This window comes from Dermochelys coriacea, chromosome 2, assembly GCF_009764565.3.
Source record: "Dermochelys coriacea isolate rDerCor1 chromosome 2, rDerCor1.pri.v4, whole genome shotgun sequence".
NCBI lineage: Eukaryota > Metazoa > Chordata > Testudines > Dermochelyidae > Dermochelys > Dermochelys coriacea.
Window position 1 is genome coordinate 97,731,099 of NC_050069.1, and position 24,636 is coordinate 97,755,734.

General features: G+C 42.0%; 1 protein-coding gene across 8 annotated transcripts in view; it reads right to left on the reverse strand.

Annotated features, from left to right (window-relative positions):
* TMX3 (thioredoxin related transmembrane protein 3) overlaps nt 1–11,948 on the reverse strand; it is a 60,613-nt gene extending 48,665 nt beyond the window's left edge. For 4 of the 8 annotated variants that reach the window (XM_038390481.2, XM_043508166.1, XM_038390482.2 and 1 more), the window contains exons 1-4: nt 11,564–11,701; nt 10,081–10,135; nt 5,540–5,579; nt 3,485–3,608 (exon numbers count right to left, since the gene is read on the reverse strand). In XM_038390481.2, coding sequence (XP_038246409.1) covers nt 3,485–3,608; nt 5,540–5,579; nt 10,081–10,135; nt 11,564–11,606 — 262 coding nt within the window. In that variant the 5' untranslated portion in view covers nt 11,607–11,701. Of the gene's footprint in view, nt 1–3,484; nt 3,609–5,539; nt 5,580–10,080; nt 10,136–11,191; nt 11,465–11,563 lie in introns of those variants that run through there. The other 4 variants (XM_038390479.2, XM_043508164.1, XM_038390477.2 and 1 more) reach the window with 3 other exon arrangements.
* Nucleotides 11,949–24,636: the final 12,688 nt, after the last annotated feature.

Consider the following 24,636-nt stretch of genomic DNA (forward strand, 5'->3'; position numbering starts at 1 on the left):
CGATGCTTGCCACAACCTATTATGATAACCAATAGTGTGTTATTGTTTCCTTGTACTCCCCCATACGTCTGCACCTGTTGGGTCCTGTCTCGTACTTTAAACTCTTTGGAGTAGGGTCTGTCATTTGTTTGTACAACAACACACACAACACAGGTCCTGACTGATAACAGAGGCTCCTAGAAACTACGATAATGCAAGTATCTGCTGACTCACATGGGACAGGGGCACCACGATTTTCCATCCAAAAAATGTTACCTCAAGAAATTAGCAAATCAGCAGCAAAAATATCATCATCAAAAGTGCCAGTGTTAACTCAGCTCCTAAGTCCCATTTTCAAAAGAGATTTAGGCCCTAAGGAACAGATTTTCCATGGTATCTAGACACCTAAAGATGCATGCTACAAAGGAAGGATCTGAGCTGGGGGAAAAATTCCTTCCCAAGCTCACACAGGGCAATAAGTTAGACCCTGAGCATGTGTGCAAGAACTAGTCAACCAAGCACCTGAGGGAGAGAATGCTCGGTGCCACCTCAGAGCCCTGGCCCTCCCACCCTCATCAGCCCAGTTAATTGCTTAGGCACACTTGAAAATCCAGCTTGGTGCCTATCTGCATCTTCAGGCATCTAAATATCTTGGTAAATCCTGACATTACAGTCTGAACTTCCTTTGAAAACAGGATTTAGGAGATTAAGGCACATAGGCGCTCTTGAAAAATCTTACCTCAAATCCCTATTCATCTGTGAAATTACTGCAGCTGGCAAACCCAGAAGTCTTTCAGAATCTAAATAGAGGTTTACATCATTCTAGGACAGCCAGAGATGATCCCTGCAAAGGATCTGGTGTGTTTGCTTGTGGTAGGGCTGTTATTTTAAGACCTTTTGCACCATAAGGATAACGAGTTGTTGAGAGGTGAAGCTGAAAATTGTAGTCCTCTGTCCCTTTACCCCAACTGTAAAACCTGCAAAATGAACTGTGGTTCTACATGCAAGGTAGAATAGTATTGCAAATTCAAAGTTTTGAGATACTGGTTGTAAGGAGTGTTTTGTTTAAGTGTCCATAGCAGTTAATTTGTGTAACATTCTATGCTGCTGGAGTGCTTACCAAAACTGCATTAACTGATCAAGAGCAATATACTTGTAAAATGAATGAATAAACCCAGAAGCTCTTGAGTAGGTTTCTCGCTAGTTTTCAGCTGATCTCCTATCCCCCTCTCCCCGCAAGATTGATTTTCAATTTCTACATGCCATGGTGGAGACATACAGCAATGCTAAAAGATTTTCCACATCCCTATTGACTGTGGACTCATTGTGATGCACTAACATCCCTTTCTCCATTGTGGAAAAAGAGCCCTATCCCCTATTTGACCTAGTCTTAGTATGCCAATGTACAAATGGCGTTATAGCCAGCCCCATACATGCAGGCAGCCATGCATGATGTGTGAGGGAGTTTTATTTGACATATGCTAAAGGGGACTTCGCAGTCAGAATCCTATTAAGACTCATGGCAACTGATCCAAGAGTCTGTGTATTTAGCCATTAAACCCCTATGTTGTACAATTGAGTGTGACAGAAGCTTTCTGCTCAGTACAAGCTAAACCCTATATACACCTTAACACAAGTTGCTGCTTATGTTTTCTTCTTGTGAGGACATATCTGATGTTCTCTCTCCTCCAATGCTGCATCATTTCCCTCTATTCACTGGCTTGTGCACAGCCATGTACTTCTAAAAAACTACCCAAGCTTCCTGTGAGCCAGACTACCCCCTTCATCTGTATAGCTTAGAATGGCTTGCAACATCAGTCATTACCAAGAAGATCCCCAATTATCTTCTTTCCTAGAAAAGAGATTCTCCTAAAAACAATTTAGGACATTGGTGAACTTCACTGATGTGTTTCATGTCTGTACAATGTCCACTTTAAGCAACCAAAGAAGTTACCAATTTTCAAACTAAGCCTTGGCAAGATTTTGAGGCATTAACTCCGAATGCCACACCTGTTTGACTAAGAATGGGAACTGAACTGCAACCTTGCTGGCGCTGGACAAAGATTCCGATGTCCCCCTTCAGAAATGGTCTGGAAACACCTCTCCTACAGGTATAATAAATTAAAATGCAGTGAAAACAACAGAACTGAACAATGAAAGAACTGCTTAAGCCCCAATCCTACACTGGACTCCTAACAGGCATATGCACTTCAGGATGGGAACTCTTATTCAGGTGGCCTAGTGGGCAGAGCACTTGACTGGGAATCAAGAGAGCTGTGTTACATTCCCAACTGCCTCTAGCCAACTGGGTGACCTTGATCAAGGCACTTCACCTCTCTGTGCCTCCATTTCCCTCTCTATAAAACAGGGATAACGATGCTTTCTTCCTTTATAATGTGCTGTAAGAATATTGATCAGTATGATATGGTCATACATGGTCTAGCATAATCAGAATCATGACTGGGACTCTTGGGAATTATCACAGTACAAAACCAACCAACAATACATTTTCAACTTAAAAACAGTCACATTTCCATTTGAAAACGTACAATAATCCAGGGTTAGAAAAAAACATTTTTGTTCATTTGGTTACACTCTGCATTTGATGGCACTTTGCACAGTTTCAATTTTCATCATCTTCTGCACTATCATCTTCATGCACAGCCCTAGGGAAGCTCTCCTGCACACTCTTCCATAGGCCTTGCAAGAGTATATTCAAAATAAGTGTACCAGCATAGCTAAAAGTGAAATCAAATAGGCAAGTGTGTGCACAGAGAGGAAGGAGAGCCCTAGGACATCTGGTGCTATTACCATCTGGCACGCTCAAAATGACACTTTTAAATATAGCAGGAAAACAAGATACAAATATTTTTCTTAACGGCTTTTTAAAATCAAAACATGGATTTTTTTAAGTTAATCAATTTCAAATATTGAAGATGACAGTGTCTTTTTAAGAGAAGGCTTAATGAGAAGGTGGACAAATATCTGCTGTCCAGTGAAGCAATGATTTCAACAAGATGTGTATAATAGCTTAAGGATTGACCATGCGAAAGCACTTTACAATTCTGAAAGCGCAAGTAAATCTATTTGGTCTAGTAACAGTAAAGTAAGGAACCTAAAACAGACAAGTTGTATCTTATTATGGTGGGTGCTGTAAATCAGATCAAGCACCTTAAAAAGAAATTAAAGAAACTTATACCAAAGATAGCACTTTTCAGGGCCCTATCTTCTATGAGGTTATTCCTCTCTTCTTATTTGTTTTAAGTGTATAAGGACCTGAGGTTTTGGTTGAAGAGGTAAATCATAGCAGCATGAGTTGAAAAGTCATTAACAGTGGGATACGATACATTCACATGTCTTCGTTACTTATTGCTACACTTAGCCAGCAGATCCTTCAAGACAAATCCATTTGTTTATACGATATCTTTTTTTAATAGTAATCGTTCTGGTTGTTTCATTTTCAAAACTAGTTGACAATGAAACTATGCCAACACAACACACTTACTAGAATAGGAAGTCGCATCCATCTTCCCAACTTTTACTGGAGACCCACTGCTTCTTATCTCTATACCAACTTCATTCCACACAGGTTCCAATTTCTTGCAATGGCCACACCAAGGTGCATAGAACTGAGAACAAGTCAGAAGGGTGGCATTAAACAGAATCAATGAACTCTATATAAACATGGAACTCTCAAGCCACACATTTGGAAAATCAACAAAAGTTGCCAAACAGATAATCCTCTCTCGGTTTATTTATTTTATTTATTTATTTTTAGGAAAAACCTATTAGTAATTTATATTTCTCTTCAATGCAGTGCTCTTGTCTATTAAAAGTCACAGGACAGAAGCAGACTACGCAATCTTATCTTCTAAAAAAGTGTACCTGGAGGGGGAAAAAATGCATCAGCTTGATATAGTATTTGATGGGGAACTAGATTGATATCTGTATAAAGGAATTTAAGCTTATATAAGGTAAGTTTAATTTATTTGCCATCTTTATCGCCTGTCAGAGAAGCCTGTTTGGTGGAAGTTTCAAAACAAGAAGGAGATTACCATGACTTCAGATTTCGAAAGGAAGCAGGGTGTTGAACACAAGTGAGCAAATATCCTGTAATCATAAACATTTATGTTATAATATTTGCATTTAGTAGTGTGAAATAGTTGCACAATCACTAACAGCACTACCAAATGGTTAGGCGGGAATTTGGCAGAGCACCTGCCCTTTGAAAGCACAGTCCAGTTCTTCTGTGTCCCTGCCCCAAGGGTTTCCAGTCCTTCCCTTTAGCACAGAAACTTTGTTGAGGTTGGGTCCTTGAAAAGTCAAGGCCTTTTCCAGACGGTGTCTCATCTAGTGAAGACTCCTGGGATGGTAATGTCCTTTCGGAATGGGTAGGGGAGCCAGGTCCATCTCTCCACTGGGTTGTTCCAGGGCATAGTGGTAGGCACTTACACTTGACATCTCAGGATGCTAAGCCGCTGCCCTCCCCTGGACCACTTCCTACCCAGTCTACTTTTGTTTCCTGAATAACTCACTATAATCAAGTCTCTGGCCTGCAATCTCAGTCACCTGCCTCTCCTCCACGAGTTTGCACAGGCCTGTGTTACCAGATCCCAGGGAATGAGCTCCTGGGCATTATTTTCCCTTCAGACCAGCCCTCTGCTTCCTCCCTCTGAACTGATCTGCTCTCCTTTTTAGAGTACTGCCTCCAGCTTTTACAAGCTTTGCAGGTGTGACTGGGCGGGACTGCCTGGACCCAGAGCTGTTTCTTAACACCTTGGCTCTCTAGTTTGTATATCCCGTCACATAGTGCAAACCAACTCCTATTTCCTTCAGAGCCAGGATGCAGCTGGACGAATTCCTTCCATCCTCCTATGTACCAAGGACTTAATCCTATACTCACTGAAGTCAGTGATGAAGGATCATGGGCCCAGGAAATTGATTTCCTGAGAAGGGGGTTGGTTTTGCCTTTGTGGAAGTTTCTGATTCAGAAGATACTATATATAATTTGTCATTTATTTCTCAACAAATATGGTTAATATGAGCTATTTGGCAACTGTATTCAGTTGCACAAACCTTACTTTGAATTCAATTTTCTGTTCTATACCTAGTCTTAGAACTAGAGAATACTGAACATAACACTTTCCAAGTATATTAGATAGTAAAATAAATTATTTTGAATAATGAACACGATACAAGAGCTAAAATTGGAAGTACACACATTAACATATACAGCTCTGGGTTAGTTTTCCTCTTAAAAAAATTCCTCCAATATCAAATTACTTTATAAATGCAAGGCAAAGCAGTAAGTGCTTAATGCAAGCAGACCAATTCTTGGACCATCCTGTACACAGCAGACAAACAGCTTATCCATCCTACCAGCAGCTGGAACACAACAAATCGTTTTTCACCACGATACAGAAAAACTCTGATTTCCAATTACTGAGCAGCTTTATAACATTGTGTAGTATATACTGGTTCTTTTATTTTTCAAATGAAACTAATGGAAAGCTGTTAAGTTTCAACAAAGTGTGAATCTTAATACTTCTCACATACTCACATCTACAAGCCAAATGTCATCTTTACGATTGTCTTTAAACCTAGAAAAGAAAAGCACAACTTGTGACATGTCTATATACAAGGACACAAATACACTACTTGTTTCTGAAGGAGGGGGATATTGGGACCTGGTTAAAAAAAAAGGAAGAGAAGATCAAAGCAAAAATATGGCAGGTATATTAAGCCCATCAGCATTTTACTATTAAACTTCCTTGTATATTTCACACTGCAGTGTATTGTATTAGTCCAGCAACACCCATTGCCACCAATTAAAAAAAAAAAAAAATCCAGAACTACTGAAGTAAGGGCAAATGACAATAGGAAAAAATGGTTAAGATAGTGAACAATATTAATCTATATTTTCTGGCTTTATTTAATGTTAGAGTAATGACTGACAAGATAAACTGACTAGTTTTAACAGTATTGTAGAGTTTGCATTAAGTTGAATGTGAACTGGAAATCTATGACATGGCTACCAGGGAAGTCCTTATGAAATACACATTATAATATGTTTAAAAGAAGTACCTAACAAGATGAATTTTGTATGTATTTATGAGTCTATTTTGCTTGTCATTGCAATTAGATGACAATGAGAGCACTTACTGGAAAGTTATTTGTGAACAGACTACAGTTTATGATAGTGAGGACCTAATAGCAATCAGATTCAAAGGTAACATTCATGCACTGCATAGGCTTCCTTACTGAAGCCTGCCAACACATTTCAGTTTTGGTTAGCAATGCCCTTGCTACCAAAGCGCCAAGCTTCTCCCAAGGAAAGATCACTAAATGCATCTAGTTGTGTAAAACACATTTGTTCTATTGCTTGTGTTAGGTAGAAGGTCAGACAAGATGAGTAAAATCTGAGTCATAACGATCATTCTAAAGGACAAATCACAGGCCTGGAAACGACACATTTAGGACCTAGCTGGTGCAAGAAAACCAGGGATGAACTTGGTTAAATGCAAGTAAGTTGAGATTTTCAAGTGGCTGTAGGCAAGCAATATGAGACCACCACAGTCACATATGACCTAGAACATGGTTTTATCTCATACAGAAGGAGGCTGAGCTACCTAACTCACTATACCACTTAGATTTCCCTCCTTTCACCTTTTAGTTTTAAATAATCAAAAGAAACCTTAAAAGCAAGTTTTAAGAAGCTAACTAAATGCGTGGAGGGGAAAAGAAAAGATTTACCATTTACTTGCTGAAGTGTTAACAATACAAGTACTATCTTTTAACTATATTTTGTCACAGCTATAATGTTACGGCTGAAATGCTTTATTTAGCCCACTGCTCCGAGGTACTGAAGCAAATGCATGCTCAAATGTCTGGAGGGCACTGGGGGAATTTAATACAACCTGTTCAAACAGTTTGTTGAAAGAACCAAACATGAAACAAAGATGATGACGATGACTGTGGAAAGATTATTTGAAATACCTGATTATGTTAAAGAAACCATACAAAATGTTTGCAGGGTTTTTTATCCACACATGCCTTATCTACTTATTTTACTGAAAATCAGTTTTACTGTTGTTTGCACTGTAAAGCTAATGAAAGATTTAAGTGGGTTCTATTGTCCCTTGTGCATTAAATATATGTTGACAAACTCTAAGTATGAAATCTTAAACATTGGTGCTGATGCAAGAAGCAGAAATCAACAGTTTCAAATCCCAGGTTCCGTTTGCAGTTAGAATATATCCTCTGCAATTTGTAATCCGAGAATATGACAAAGAACCTACACCTGCCCCCTCCAAAGCAACTACAGACATTTTTCATATATATGTTATTTATGCAACCAAAGCATTCTGCTTCTAGCTCATATGGAATAGTAAGGCACACAGTCAAAGATGTGAATAAAAACCAGCGGATGGCAGGGCACAAAAATCAAGAAAGTGGACAGGAACAGGATGCAATGCAATAAGCAAGTTTAATTTCCCGTTCAGACCTTCGACTGCTACCCTCACACATTTTTTTTCCTTTTTTAAGTACCGAATAACATCTTCACATGAGGCTAAAGAGGCAAGAAATTTCAAAAATATAGTATAAATCATTTTAACCTATGTTACTATTCGCACTATTTATGCCATATTACTTTTTTCATTTCTCTCAGGTTGACCTGAAAAGAGCTCTGTGTAAGCTCGAAACCGAGTCTCTCTCTCACCAACAGAAGCTGGTCCGAAAAAGGTATTGCGTCACCCACCTCCTCACTCTATAAAGGAAGTCAAGTCAGTTTCTCACTCAAGCTCTTAATGCTACATTACCTGAAGGGATGTGTTTGTTGAGAAACAATTGATACCAATGGAATTTAAACCAGTATGTCAAATCAAGGTTCTATAAAGCTTGTTTACACAAAATTTAAATTTTAAACCGAATTTAAGTGCCCTTTTTTTTAACTAAGAGATGGACTGGCAAAAATAAAAGAGCTGAAGACTTATATTTTGATATTCTTATCTTTGTCGGTTTTACATTATTTAAACTTAATTTAGTTTAAATTTCTAAGAAAGAATCACATTATATAAACTCCCCTTTGCCATTATATAAACTCACCTTTCAGAAATGTGTATGAAATTTGAAAATGCATTTTATGGAGTCCTTGGTAGAAATTATGGTCGATATTTTTAATTCATATTGTCACTTGTGTTAGACTAAATTCCTGTGAGTTAGTGCACATTCTCTGTACCAGGTTTTCATGTTTTCAACATTAGTATTATTGACTGTTACTTCCAACATTAAACCTTATAAATCCCTAGTAAATACTATTATAAGCAGTCAATGCCTGAATTAGGCAAAAGCAAAATATTATTTTAACCCAATGTAAAAAGTATTTCAGACTTTTTAAAAAGCCTTAATTACAAGGCATCTACATATATGTGTTCCTGACCTGACAGATAATAAACCAAATTTGAGCCCAGAAAGACTTTTTACAACCAAATTATAATACTGTATTTTTAGGACCATGTAAATATCAACATAGCATTATATAGGGTCATGAATAACTCCATAATACCCAATTAAAGTTGTCATAGGACAGATGGCTGGATGTAAATCAAGCAGCAAAAGCAGCATGTGCTACAGCCTGGTAATTTATTAAACTACAGCAGGGTTGGACAAACTTTTTGGCCTGAGGGCCACACCAAGTATGGAAATTGTATGACGGGCCATGAATGCATATGAAATTGGGGGCTGGGGTGTGGGAGGGGGTGAGGGTTCCGGCTAGGAGTGCGAGCTCTGGGGTGAGGCCAGAAATAAGGCACTCCAGGGCCGGATTAAAAGGTCTGACATGCAGAATGCGGCCCCCAGGCTGTAATTTGCCCATCCCTGATCTACAGACATCCGATAAATGTGTATGATAGAGAATCTAATATAGATAACAGGGATTGGGGAAATGGAGGTTACTGACATGCACATTTACAGAACTTCCTACAGATGCTGTTTTTAGGCCACATGTTTTTGAATACAAAATTCTTCCACCTTCAGCTAAGTAGTTTATCAGCAGATACCGCTTTTTAAGGAAACTAGTACACTGAAGCAGAGTGATCTAATAGACTAAGAGTCTAGAGACCTAGTTTCTATTCCCACCTCTGCCACTGGCCTGCTGTGTCATTTCACCTGTTTCCCCTACCATCCTTTTTCTCTCTCATATAATTAAGTTGTAAGCTCTTTGGGATAACAACCTATTATTACCATGTGTTTGTATAATGCCTGGCTACCAAAATGGGAACCAATATAATTCAAATCAATAAAAACAATGCAAAGCTTTCACCCATATTCTATTTTCATAAATCTTTGCTGTATATGCACTAGTACCTGCTGCTGGACTTTTGACATAAACTGAAAATGTTCAACCTTCATCCTTCCAGTTATTTATAAGCAGATATGACACAGATTTGTGGCCCTATACCAGCACTTGTTTGATAAAGAACCACAACATACACATTTGGACAACTCAAGCTTATTAAATTAAGTTTCCAAGGGCAATGAACTAGAAGTTGTCAACACTTTCAAATACAGATATTTGCACAATTCACTAAAGGCTTGCAGATACTGTAAGAAACTTCTACTAAAAACATAGAAACCAAGCAGTGCTTTCCTTTAAGAGATGTTTTACAAAAATTCTCTAGCTATGAAAATGTGCTTCTTCCTCACTACAACCCTTGACCAGATTTGAACGTACTGCCATAGTTAGAAACATGGGAGGAAAAAAGCATGTTTATTACTGTGTCTAAAATTCTCTTATTCTTCAGTCTTCCAAAATGGTGATCCCTATTCATAGCCTCTTAAAACAACACGCAGCCTTTGCAAAACTAAGCCATGCTCACTGTGCTTCAACTTACTAGTTATGAGGTAATATTTATACAAACTAAATCCTTTTCTTTCATGCATTTCACGGTTGCTGCTAGAGAAAGAAACAAGACTTATTCAGCATTTTCAGCGGAGTAATACCACAGAGCACCAAAGCAAGAAAGGAGCAGAACCTCCAGGAAAACAAACAAAGAAATACCTAAGCAACATTTCACGTGACAATAAAATAGGAGTACTTACGAGTCATCTAAGTCTTCCACAAAAGCTGCATCTAAAGTCAAGACAAGTGCAGCAGCTACCAGAAAAAAGGGGAGGGGGCAGGAAAAGTAGTAAGTAGGTTACAGGACAGAGTAATGGCATTTACTCTAATTCATTGTCACTACTGTCCCCTCCAATCGATTCCTTCACCTCTTACACTTTATCATAGGGACACACTGCAGGCACCTCTAATGTGCCCCATACTTATGAAAATAATCTAGTGAAGTTTTCAAAGTTTGGGTCATGACCCAGTACAGGGTCGCGGAATATAAAGCACTGGGTCGCTTTGCTCAGCATTCAAGGACACTAGCTGCTGTGATCTGCAACGCCCACCAGGACATTAAAAGTCCTGTTGGCGGTGCTGTCCAGCTAAGGAAGGCTATTGCCTACCTGTTCCAACACCACGTTGCACCCTGGAAGTGGCTAGTAGCGGGTCCAGATTCTAGGCAGGGTGGCCACGGGCTCCACAAGTGGCTCTGCACAGCTCTCGACTGCCCTGAGCACCGGCTCCATGCTGCCATTCGCCTGCAGATGAGAGCCGTGCAGAACCGCTTGCATAACCTCTGCCTAGGAGCAGGACCTGCTGCTGGCTGCTTCCAGGGTACAGTGTGATCTGCAGTGCCAGGACAGGCAAGAAGTCTGCCTCTGCACCCCAACTTTGCTGCTGACTGGGAGTCATCAGAGGCAAACCTGCGCCCCAGCCCTGAGCCCCCCCCCACCCGGAAACCCTCCCTGCACCCTGGCCCCATCCCAGAGTCTGCACCCCAAGGCCAGAGCCCTGAGCCCTGCCACATCCTAACTCCCTGCCCCATCCCTCAGCCTCCTCCAAACCTGGAGCCCTTCCTGCACCCCAAATCCCTCATCCCGGCCCCTGCCCAGAGCCCCCTCCCACACTCTGAACCCCTCATTCCCAGCCCCACCCCGCAGCTCTCACCCCAATCCCTATAAGGAAATCAGAAATAACCAAGTAGCCTCCCACACCCCAAACCCCTCATCCCCAGCTCCACTGGGTCGGGGACGTCAACAATTCTCTTCAGCTGGGTCCCCAAGGGAAAAAAAAAAAGGTTGAAAACCACTGAGCTCGTGAATTTACCCCGTCCGCTTTGCATCACGCTTGGTCCGACCACTTTTATTTGGAGGGTCTTTGCCCCGTCTCGTTCCCCTCCCCGCAACAGACCCACAACCCGATTCTCTCCCCTTTCATCCCTCAGCCTTCCCGCCTGCAAGGAGCTTTGGGTCAATGACTCCTACCCCCAAACCTCTTCCTCCCCGCCAAACAATCCTCCCCCCCCCCTCTCCTCCCCCACGCCGCCGCCGCCTTCCTAACATCCGCTCCTGCAAAGACCCCCCCCCCCGGTCCAGCCACGCCACGAGCTCCCCGCGCGCGCGCGCGCGCATACCCCGTCCCCGTCCCTCCCCCCGCTGGCGGGCCGCGGAGCAGGGAATGACGCGCCCCCGGGTTTACCTGCTGCCCAGATGAGCCGGCGCCGCCCGCTCGCCGCGGCCATGTTGACAGGAAGACTCGAGAAGGCAGCGCAACTTCCGGCCGGCAGGGGCAACCAAAGCGCACGCGGCGCCCCCGGCAGATGCCCCCCGCGCAAGCGCAGAGAGGGCGCCGCTGGGGGGGTCAGGGAAAGAGAGGCGGCGGTCAGGAGCTCAGGCCACGCCCCCGCAGAGACCGTTCCACTCCGAACGCCCGGCGCGCGCCGGTTCTGCGGGCCGCTGCGCTCTTCTCGCTGCGCGGGCTCCCCGTCAGCCGGCTCGGGGGGGGGAGGGGGGCAGAGCCGAGACGAGACTCCCCCGCCCCCACCCAGCGTTGGGACCGCCTAATGGCCGTGGGCGCCAGTCCCCAAAACCCCGCGCACGCCGCTAACGTGAGGCCCGTCTGCGGCAATGCATGCAGCTGAGAGCGGACTCCTCGCCCCTCGGCGCTCCGGCTCAGCAAAAACTAAACCATCCCTTCCCCGTACTGCTGCCCTTGAGCGCTCTGCAGTGTCCGCGTTGCGCCGCTGTTGGGACTCAGGTTCACGGGCGCTCTGGGTTCTCACTGCACCCCCGATTGTACAAATTGTTCCGGCTGCACCCCTGCTCGCTGCTGGGCCGGTTTGGTTTTAGACACCACAGGGGAGTTCGTGTTAGTTAAAAAATCCACTTTTCACGGAGACTTCTTTGAGAAGAAAAGTCAGAACCCATGATGGGCAGGCCAGTCCGAGATGAAACATTTCTGTCCGACAGAGCAAGGGTGCCCAACTTTACAGGGCAAAGTGGACTCCAGAAAAAAGGGGAAGCTGCTGCACAGCAATTCTCCAGCTGTGGGTGTTGAGACCCCGTTTTACTATGGGTCACCAGGGCCGCTGACAGAGTCGCTGGGGCCCAGGGCTGAAGCCACCCCCAAGTGACATAAGTTACTCCCACGTATGCACCCGTGTGGAGAGCTTCTCCCACCGACATAGCTGTGGCTGCTTGCTTGGGGTGGTTTAATTAAGTAAAGGAGAGAGCACTCTCCCATCTGCTTAGAGTGGCTACAATAGAGAGCAGACAACGGCGCAGCCACATCTGAGCACCTGCGCTGCGGTAAGCTCTCTAGAGGGTGGACTTACTGTGGTAAGTATCTGTGCTACAGCTGCAGGGCTGCAACTGTACTGCTGCAGCATGAATATGAGAGCGGCCATACTGGGTCAGCCCAAAGGTCCATCTAGCCCAGTATCCTGTCTTCCAACAGCGGCCAATGCCAGATGCCCCAGAGGGAATGAACAGAACAAGTAGTCATCGACAGGTTTCAGAGCAGCAGCCGTGTTAGTCTGTATTCGCAAAAAGAAAAGGAGTACTTGTGGCACCTTAGAGACTAACAAATTTATTAGAGCATAAGCTTTCGTGAGCTACAGCTCACTTCACCGGATGCATTTGGTGGAAAAAACAGAGGAGAGATTTATATACACACACAGAGAGAACATGAAACAATGGGTTTATCATACACACTGTAAGGAGAGTGATCACTTAAGATAAGCCATCACCAGCAGCAGGGTGGGGAAAGGAGGAAAACCTTTCATGGTGACAAGCAAGTAGTCATCGAGTGATCCATCTTCTGTCGCCCATTCCCAGATTCTGGCAAAAGCCTAAGTCTTGGTAGTTCTGGGCCTTGTTTAACAATTCCAACAACAATTCACAAACCAAAGAAAAATATATCTTACTCTCTTATTTATCCTGGAACATTAACAGGAGTAAAAAGCAGGAAACTTATTGCCATTACACAGAGAACAGCATATGCTGTGCTAGATATAAATTCGGCTCAAGTTACTTCCTCTCTAGATTGCCTCCAGGGTTCCTGTCCGACAGCATAACAACACATTGTCCCTTTTCAGGGCAGATATAATCCTGATCTAGCTCTAATGTGCATGAGGATTAGAGTATGGATAAACCATTGGTGATCTGCTTGTTATGCGAATCATCACCTCATTGCTAATTTGTACTCTTCCCCTCACTGCCTTTTTCTAAGCAGCTGCTGTGTCATCTTTTACTGAGTTTGTAAGCTTTTTGAGTGAGGGACCATCTTTTCACTGTGTATATGTTCAGAGTTCCAATCACAATAGGGTCCTCTTCCCTGATTGGGGCTTCTAGGTGATAAATAATCATATTTCCCTACAGAATCATTTTTGACCCTAACTCTGTTTTACAATTAGTCCCCTTCTGAATACAAGTAATAACTTCTGTTCCTGTTTTCTTTGTAAAATATAAACATTATCATATTATTATTCATGAAAGTTTCCCATAAATTGTTCAATCACACCACATTGATTGTGTTCATTTCTAATTTAAGGATTATTAACTAAGATATGAGCTGGGTTCTTTTCTTTTCATGCATAACCATCAGTAATAAAGGGCCAAATAAACCATCAGTGATACTTGTTCAACCCTCATTGTCTTTAATGGATTTCCACAGATATAACCAAATGGAACTTAATAAACAGGGCCTGAAGACCACTTTTCTGGAGGCCTAATTTAATAACTACTGTCCATCTCTCCGAAAAGCAACTTTTGTCCTCTCCCCTGAGGTTCAGAGTGCCACAGTCTGTGACCTGCGGTTCAAGTCCTAGGCTCACTAGCCTGCAACCTCATTAAGTCTAGGGTTTCAAAGCCCAGCTGGGGACTGCATCCTGAAAGACTCCTTCTTCTCAGGGAGTTCTCAAAAGTAGATATGTAACTTGGAACACACAAGCATACAAGATGTACCATGTGCCTTCCTTCATCCTAATGAGTCAAGCTCAAATCCAAAATGTAATTCAAACATGGGGGGAGTTGTTTGTTTATGCATTTATTTCTTAGTTAAACAAACAGATCTTTTGCAACAAAAAAGTTGGTAAAATCCTTACAAACAATTTACAAACAGACAGAATTCAAGTGTGGCGTAGTTTTGGGTAAAACATTTAACTCAGATATAGGAGACAGATTAAGACCTGAATTTTCTAAGCACTAATTATGAATGCCTTGGTTTGGAGGGTCCAACTTGGGATGTCTTGGGCCTGATTTTCAGGGGTACTGAGCATCTGAATCTGTCATTAACTTCAACTGGAGTTGTTGGGTGCTCATAACTTCTGAAGTGTGGCAAGATGGACACTCAAAATTAGGGTTGCCAACTTTCTAATTGTAGACAACCAGACCCCCATGCCCCGCCCCCTGCCCCACTTCTCCCACTGGAGGCCCTAGCCCTAGCCTCTTCTGTGAGGCCCTGCCCCTTGTGCTGCCTCTTCCCCCAAGGCCCCATCCCCGTTCACTCCTCTCCCCCTGTCCCCATCCTCCACTCACTGCTCTCTCCCCTCCATCTTCCTCGTAGCTGGCTCCTATCCACCTCCCTCTCAACACCCACACTGGGCTCCTTCTGCCCCGGAGCTGTGGCCTGATGCGGAACCTGCCTGCCCACTAGATGCAGGTAGGAGGTGGCCCAGACTGTGCAGACTGGACACTGACAGGTCCCCTTTTTGACCAGACTTTATGTTTGAAAACTGGGCACCTGGCAACTCTACTCAAAATTATTAGCCACCTCTGAAAATATAGGCCTAAGCAACTTGTTCAAGACCAAGGGATGGCAGTATCAGAATAGACATTAGAACTCAAGAGTTCCTGACTCTCAGACTATGTTTCTCATTCCAAGTTTGATTTAAATATTAAACAGCACAACACAACAGATCTTTTGTCATGATGACAACCTTTCATAAACACAATTTTATGTGTTTATCTTTAAACATAAAACTAGCCAATTAATATTTACTAACCAGTGACTGTATGAGAGAGCTTATTATTCACTAAATATGCAGAAAAAGGCCTTCAATTTCCTTTTTCTATAGCCTTTAGCCGAGCAACATCAGTGCATGCCTGGCACTATCAGAACTGACCTTTGTTTTGATCCTGTGATGGCCAATTTCTAGATTGAGACAATGAAAAGAATTTACCTCATCAGTCCCTGAGCGGAAAACCCATACAGAAGAAACTGGGAATGGACAAATAGTTACTGAATTAATGTAACAGTGGTCCTTTTAGACAGACCAGGTTCCGTTTTGTTTACATTATATTTAAAGTGAAAGCAACATATTTTATGCCTTGATATAGATTTGGTCAAAAAACTTTTTGCACATTACTGAAGCTGCAGAAATCTTATTCTTCCAGTTTTAATGTTATTGTTGCATTTTACATTCAGAGCCAAATTCTGCTTCTGCAGTCATGTACATCTTGGTCTTCTTTCAACACAAGGGGCTTGTCAAGGTTCCTTCCCCACTCTGAACTCTAGGGTACAGATGTGGGGACTTGCATGAAAGACCTCCTAAGCTTATTCGTACCAGCTTAGGTTAAAAACTTCCCCAAGGTACAAACTTTGCCTTGCCCTTGAACCGTATGCTGCCATCACCAAGTGTCTTACACAAAGACCAGGGAGAGAGCCCACTTGGAGACATCTTTCCCCCAAAATATCCCCCCAAGCCCTACACCCACTTTCCTGGGAAAGGCTTGATAAGAATCCTCCCCAATTTGTACAGGTGAACACAGACCCAAACCCTTGGGTCTTAACAACAATGAAAAAGCAATCAGGTTCTTAAAAGAAGAATTTTAATTAAAGAAAAGGTAAAAGAATCACCTCTGTAAAATCAGGATGGTAAATACCTTACAGGGTAATCAGATTCAAAACATAGAGAATCCCTCTAGGCAAAACCTTAAGTTACAAAAGACAAAGAAACAGGAATATACATTCCATCCAGCACAGCTTATTTTACCAGCCATTAAACAAAAGGAAATCTAATGCATTTCTAGATAGATTACTTACTAACTTAACAGGAGATGTAAGGCTGCATTCCTGATCTGTTCCTGGCAAAAGCATCACACAGACAGACAAACCTTTTGTTTACCCCCTCCAGATTTGAAAGTATCTTGTCCCTTTATTGGTCATTTTGGGTCATGTGCCAGCGAGGTTATCTTAGCTTCTTAACCCTTTACAGGTGAAAGGCTTTTGCCTCTGGCCAGGAGGGATTTTATAGCACTGTATACAGAAAGGTGGTTACCCTTCCCTTTATATTTATGACAGGGCTAGATTAGATAACCTCTTGAGGTTAGATACCCTTCCAGCCCTATATTTGTATGATTGTATGCTCTTTGGCAAATGAAAAAAGTTTTTTTTTAATCAAAACTATATACAATACAATTTAAGGGTCTGAAATCACACAAGCCAGGATGGCAAAGCCTTTTGTGAATGATTCTGTGAAAGATGAATTAGGAGGTTTTTTTTAAGACCTGTTAGTCACATTGTCGTTTTCCAATGTGTGTATATAGGGAAGCACCTTCAAGCACAGTCCCATTTGGTATGACATGGGTTTGTAGGTCACAGACCCTCTTTCTTTCCCACTTGTGGTCTTCCAATGATTTACTCAGATCCAGGAACTGAGAACAAGATGCCTCCTGTACAGGGTCTCACTTACACTTTTTTGGAGCATATAGAAAACTCCTCCTTGTAAGCTCCTCGAGGCCAGCCCTTATTCTGTCCCTGGGTTAAAGATGATAAGCATGCTTTCCCAAGTACAGGAGTCCCTAGTCTTCCTTCCAGAGCTAGCTTTTCATTAAAATATTTCACTCTCCTTAAACCAGCAGCCCCCTAGGTCTCCTCTTGGAGCAGAGTTGTTCAAAGAGTCTCACTCTCCTTTAACCAGGAATCCCCTTACTCTCCTCCTGAAGTGGAGTTATGTTTTAGGCCAGCTGTAGCCCTCTGTCAGCCTTTCCCCTGTCATCTTGGAGATGTTCATGGTCCTTCTTTCTAGAGTCTCAACGAACTCCTAAATCTATGAATACCTCCTGCAACTGAGTCTCGATGACCTTTTATCAGGCCATAACCGTTACCGTAACCATAACTGGTGCTTATTATTCAGTTAACTGCCTAGATGGACTTGTTCCCTTTTAAATGTGCTCCACATAGTTGGTCTTAAAGCAGTGAGAGACCTAGTGACAATATATTTTTAAAGAATGCTGTAATTGACTCGTTGCCATTGGTACTGTAAATATAAAACTGAAACATCATTTGTATTATTTCTCTACAAGAAGACAGGGAGTGGAAAACATTTCCCAAAGAGGGGTATAAAGTTGATTAAAAATTGTACAAAAACTGACAAAAAGTAACCTGGCATGTTCATGTCTTAAATTAGGAATATGCATATTTAAATCTAGTATTAAGCAAAAGATTAAATTGTTATTTAGGTTGACTGTGTTCTAGATTAAGCAAATAAAGGGAATCAGAGCTATGTATTTGGTACAGCCGACAAACTATTTCTGCAGTGGTAGTATCCAATGAAACATGACTCAAAATCAACATTGCATACTTCTGTCAATTGAAATTACAACACTATCTAATAAATGGGAAAACTCAAGGGGATTAATTTTCAAAACAATACTCTACAGTTGTGACAATTAAACTATGTGATATTGCTTAAGGGGTTTTTGAGTTTCTTTCCTGAGGAATGTTTAGACTGAAGTAATCTTCCAGTGGAGCTGTCTGAATCAGATCAGTGGTAATTAAATGTTGTAAGGGAACTGTCAAGGTTCCTTCCCCACTCTGAACTCTAGGGTACAGATGTGGAGACCCACATGAAAGACCCCCCAAGCTTATTCTTACTAGCTTAGGTGAAAACTTCCCCAAGGCACAGATTTCTTTCTTGCTTTGGGAACCAGCTTAGGTTAAAAACCTGGTACGCTGCCACCACCAAGCGATTTAATAAAAAATCCGGGAAGAGACCACTTGGAGACGTCTTCCCCCAAAATATCCCCCCAAACCCTTACACCCCCTTTCCTGGGGAGGCTTGAGAATAAACAAGATGAGCACAAACCGCTTGGATTTTTAAGACCCAAAAACCCAGTCAGATTCTTAAAAATCAGAACTTTATTAGAAGAACAAAACAGATAAGAGAACAACTCTGTAAGATCAGAATGAAAGACAATCTTACAGGCAGTCAGATTCAAAACATAGAGAATCCCTCTTGGCAAAACCTTAAGTTACAAAAAGACACAAAAACAGGAATACACATTTCCTCCAGCACAGGATTTGACTTCCAATTTTTAAAGGATGCCTTTTTGCCTCTAACTGCCTCTTTGTCTTTGTTGGTTAAACATGGTGGCATTTTTTGGTCCTCTTGATATTTGTTTATTTATTTGGAGTATACATTTAATTTGAGCCTCTAAGGTGTTTTTAAAAAGTTTCTATGCAGCTTGAAGGCTTTTACTCTTGTGACTGTTCCTTTTAATTTCCATTTAACTAGCTTCCTTTTTTTTGTATAGTTCCCCTTTCTGAAGTTTTGTGGTGGGCTTCTTTGGTATTTTCCCCTGCACAAGGATGTTAAATTTAATGACATTATGGTTTCTATTACCAAGTGATTCAGTTATATTCACCATTTGGACCAGATCTTGTGCACCACTTAGAACTATATCAAGAATTGTCTCTACGCTTTTGTAGGTTACAGGACTAGCTGCTTCAAGAAGCAATCATTAATGGTGTCTAAGAATTTTGTGTCTGCATCCAATCCCAAGGTGATACGTACCCAGTCCATATGGAGATAGTTGAAATCCTTCATTATTATTGAATTTTCTGTGTTTATAGTCTCTTTAATCTCCTGGAGCATTTCATAATCACCATCACCATCCTGGTTAGGTGGCTGGTAATATATTCCTACTGCTATACTCTTATTATTCAAGTATGGAATTTCTATCCATAGAGATTCTTTGGTACAGTTTCTAGTATTGTAACTGAGAGCAGAATCTGGTCCATTTTCTCTTCTGTTGACATTTTATCTCTCTTTATAACATAAACATTTAAGCAGTTTTAATTTGCAAGCCTTTTTATATTACTTCTTCATTCCTTATACTAAAGGGACATCTTGTGGCCATTGGGTATATTTACAAAATGTCATTTTCCTTTTTCCTTCTGTGTTTCCATTGTTAAAGATTCCTTTACTATTGATAAGGTATCACTCACGTTTTATGCTCTCAAAAATATACTCTATAGTACTTGAAACTTGTATGCAGAGTCTTTTGATACAAACAAGCATGCAATGGATATTGATGCTCTTACTTTTGTTCATGAGTTAAATGTTTTCTCTCTCTTCCTTTCTCCTCAAAAAGAAAAAAAAAAAGAAAAGAAAGAAAGGAAGAGAGGTGGACATTTTTAGAACTGGCTAAATATAGTGAAAATAGTTTTTCAAAATGTCATGCAACATTTGTCATTAGTTTGTTTGCATGTATTTTTACATCTCCAAGTTTCTGATTTTTCTTAAGTTTAATAGAACTGGAAATCATTTGTAGTGACCAAAAGAAAACCCAGTTTTGTACACATATCCACACACATGAAATGCCAAAAGATCAAGATTTGCACTTGGTAATTTTTTAAAGGAAAAGGGTGTCAAACTTGCTAAAGCTCACTTTGCCTACACAAATAAGCACAAAGTTAGGGGACAAAAAGTCCTGCTTTATTTTCACTGCTACCATAAAAGGGCTTCAATAACAAAGTACACTTATTTAGCCCTTTATAAGCATTATTTAATTATACCTTACAAATACCCTAGGAAGTAAGTAAATTTAATTGCAGAAAAATTGGAGAGAGATGTTAAATGTCATGCTCAAAGACACACAGCAACCCAGTGTCAAAACCAGGATTGGAACCAAAGTCTCCTAGCTCTTAGTTTAATAGTTAATTGACCAGATTACAAGGTCAGGCACGTAGGTAATTTAGCTTTTCTGTACCTCAGGTTTTCCAGGTGTAAAATGTGCCATTGCTATTTACCAGAGAAGCTCCGAAAATATACTGATTTAGATGCCTGGAGCAGTATGTTGGTAAGTATAATCCCTAACTCAGTAAGGTGAAGTGAGAGGCCAAGGCAGTCAGCAACCAGCACTACAAAGTTAGGTTGATGCAAAGCAGTTTTTGTCAAACTAGTTGTGTAAATTTGACTCCTGCCAATGTAAGTATCCTGTTACACAGACTTGGTAACACCACTTCCCTAAGCCTCATAGAGCCAAGGTCAATGTACTTAGATTGATGCAGTGTGAGTGTAGACACAGCATTACTTACATCAACCGCAACTGTCCTCCAGAGGCTGTCCCACAGTGCCCCACACTGACCACTCTGGTCACCATTGTGAACTTCGCTGCCCAAGGATGATGGAGACTGGAAGCATTCTCCTCTCCTAAAAAGCCCTGCAAATTTTTGAAATTCCTTTTACTGATTGCCTGTCTTGGCGAGCACACCTAGCAGCTCTCCATTGTTCGGTGCAACTGCCGAGCTGAGTATGCTGGCTACACGCTCCAGGCATGCTTGTGCCTGGAGTAGACGGGAGATATTGGATCTCCTGGGCCTGTGGGGAGAAAAGGCTGTGCAGGCACAGCTCTGAACCAGCTGTAGAAAGATGTATCTAGTAGCAGATTGCTCGGGGAAAGTAGGAGAAGGACTATAACAGGTACCAACAGGTATACAACTATAACTGGCCCCACTTCTTCCCCTGAGTACACCACGTTCCTGCTCTTCCCCGCTCCCTCCCGGAGCTTGCTATGATGCCCAACATCTGTTTGGCAGCAGCAAGCTGTTTGGCAGCAGCAAGGTAGGTGGAGGAGCAGGGATGTGGCGTGCTCAGGGGAGGAGGCGGAGCAGGAGGTGAGGCGGGGAGGGGAGCTTGGCTGCCAGTGGGTGCAGAGCACCCACTAATTTTTCCCCATGGGTGTTCCAGCCCTGGAGCACCCATGGAGTCAGTGCCTATACTACTAGAATCATGCAACTGAGCTAATCATGCAACTGAGCTATTCCCTCCTTCTTTCCCCAACCCACAACGAGACACATTCACCATGGCTGGTGTTCCGACTAGCACCGTGCACAAGCACTCCTAAGCAGAAGTGGGAATGTAGTGCTTAAAACTTCTGGGGAGCAATGGGAGTGAATTCAGCATCTTAAGTTTTGCTTTCCAGAGTGAATACACTGACAAAGGTACCTCTGTTTGTTGTATCTTCAGCTACTACTATTGTGGCGTTCCCTCTACACTCATGGAATGCCTGAGCAAGATAAGGAGTTGAAAGAAGAGGACTCAGGATGACATGTTCCAGGAGATCCTGCCAGCCAGTGCTGCATTGGACAGTGAGCAGCAAAGTAGCCCTTTCTCTTGATGTACTCAGTCTGGTGACGAAATAGAGATGTGTGTGCCATTTGTCACTCCACCGCAGTTTGGGAACCCCATGGCTACAAATGACAGGTTTCAGAGTAGCAACCGTGTTAGTCTGTATTTGCAAAAAGAAAAGGAGTACTTGTGGCACCTTAGAGACTAACAAATTTATTTGAGCATAAGCTTTCGTGAGCTACAGCTCACTTCATCGGATGCATTCCGATGCTACAAAGTTATTCATTATGTCCTACACATTTCTGAGAGTCACAGTCCTGCATAGAAGGAAGCGATTAATGGCACTACACACTTGCATGACAATGGCCCCGGTGGTGGATTTCCTGACTCCAAATTGATTCCCAGCTGACTGGTAGCAATCTGGTATTGCAAGTTTCCACAGTGCAATCACCACTTGCTTCTCCACTGTCATTGCAGCTCTTTTTTTGGTGTCCCTGCACTGGAAGGCTGAAGCAAGTTCAGCACACAGATCCAGGAATGTTGCTTGCACATCTGAAAGTTCTGCAGCCACTCCTTGCCATACCAAAGCTGTATTATGATGCAATCTCACCAGTCAGTGCTTGTTTCTTGGGCCCAGAAGCAGCGCACCTCATCTTCAGTTGCTCCGTGAATGCCACCAACAACCTTGAATTGGTTCTTGCTATGTTCCACAGCAATCTGTGCTCCAAGGAATTGTCATATTCCCCACATCTGTTCCTGTGGCTCTGCAAATACTGCAGGATTGTGGGCCCTGTACTTGCAATGCTCATGACAGTAGTGCAGAGCTGTTCCAGCTCCATGTTTCTGTTAGAGATGCTTCTGACAGGAAGGAGTGCCGTGTAGATTTTTCGGATTTTGAAAAAAAAAAAAAGGCAACAAAATTATGGGATACAGATGACATTATGAGATGCAGACAGTTGCAAACCAGAAAGTTGACCCCATACTCTCAGTTCCTGCGTGACTTGTTTCAGCCCCACCATGCATTGCCAAAACTTCCCAAAAGATGGTGGGTAGTTGCACAGTGGGATATCTATCCATGGTGCACTGCACTCTGTATCAATACAAGCGCTCCTGGGGAGTACACACACTGCAACACAAGGAGCCAAGAATTCACACGCACAAGCAATTTACAGGTTTCAGAGTAGCAGCCGTGTTAGTCTGTATTCGCAAAAAGAAAAGGAGTACTTGTGGCACCTTAGAGACTAACAAATTTATTAGAGCATAAGCTTTCGTGAGCTACAGCTCACTTCATCGGATGCATTTGGTGGAAAAAACAGAGGAGAGATTTATATACACACACAGAGAGAACATGAAACAATGGGTTTATCATACACACTGTAAGGAGAGTGATCACTTAAGATAAGCCATCACCAGCAGCAGGGTGGGGAAAGGAGGAAAACCTTTCATGGTGACAAGCAAGTAGTCATCGAGTGATCCATCTTCTGTCGCCCATTCCCAGATTCTGGCAAAAGCCTAAGTCTTGGTAGTTCTGGGCCTTGTTTAACAATTCCAACAACAATTCACAAACCAAAGAAAAATATATCTTACTCTCTTATTTATCCTGGAACATTAACAGGAGTAAAAAGCAGGAAACTTATTGCCATTACACAGAGAACAGCATATGCTGTGCTAGATATAAATTCGGCTCAAGTTACTTCCTCTCTAGATTGCCTCCAGGGTTCCTGTCCGACAGCATAACAACACATTGTCCCTTTTCAGGGCAGATATAATCCTGATCTAGCTCTAATGTGCATGAGGATTAGAGTATGGATAAACCATTGGTGATCTGCTTGTTATGCGAATCATCACCTCATTGCTAATTTGTACTCTTCCCCTCACTGCCTTTTTCTAAGCAGCTGCTGTGTCATCTTTTACTGAGTTTGTAAGCTTTTTGAGTGAGGGACCATCTTTTCACTGTGTATATGTTCAGAGTTCCAATCACAATAGGGTCCTCTTCCCTGATTGGGGCTTCTAGGTGATAAATAATCATATTTCCCTACAGAATCATTTTTGACCCTAACTCTGTTTTACAATTAGTCCCCTTCTGAATACAAGTAATAACTTCTGTTCCTGTTTTCTTTGTAAAATATAAACATTATCATATTATTATTCATGAAAGTTTCCCATAAATGCATCCGATGAAGTGAGCTGTAGCTCACGAAAGCTTATGCTCTAATAAATTTGTTAGTCTCTAAGGTGCCACAAGTACTCCTTTTCTTTCTACAAGCAATTTACTGACTGCAGCGGGTGTATGCTGATATAACTTGAGTCAACATAACTTTGTAGTATAGACGTGGCCTCTGGTTACAGTCAGTGCACAGCCAAGATTTAGCCTGTTCTCAGGGCACAGCCAAAATTTTATATGCTCTCACCAACTTACCCCACTCAAAAGGGAGATAGGCACATTCTACATTTCTGGGTGGCCCTCAAAGGTATGTCCATGTAGCTTGCAGCTCTCTACAGTAGTGCAACCTAGAGATTGAATACTGGAGCAAAGTATATCAATGCTATAAAAACTTCAAAAATTATCAGAATACTTGTGTTCTACACTGGTGTGTCAACTTATGTCTTTGATTTTATTTAAACTTCTCTTTTAATTTTAGTGGGATAAATCATTCTTCACTTCTTGTCCTGAGTTCTTATGTATTTTGCTGGCACTGGAATAATTATTCATCATTTCATATGCACGGCCCACATGGCTGAGCATTAGTGGTAGGCAAAATGACACTTCTGCACCGTACTATAAACCTTCAATTAAAAACTTGAATGCATTATTCTTTTTGAGAATTTGAACACACGTCATGGCAATCAAAGTTAGGGGGACCAATACTTATTTCATTTATACTTGGATCAATGAAATTATCAGTGTAGTTAGCCA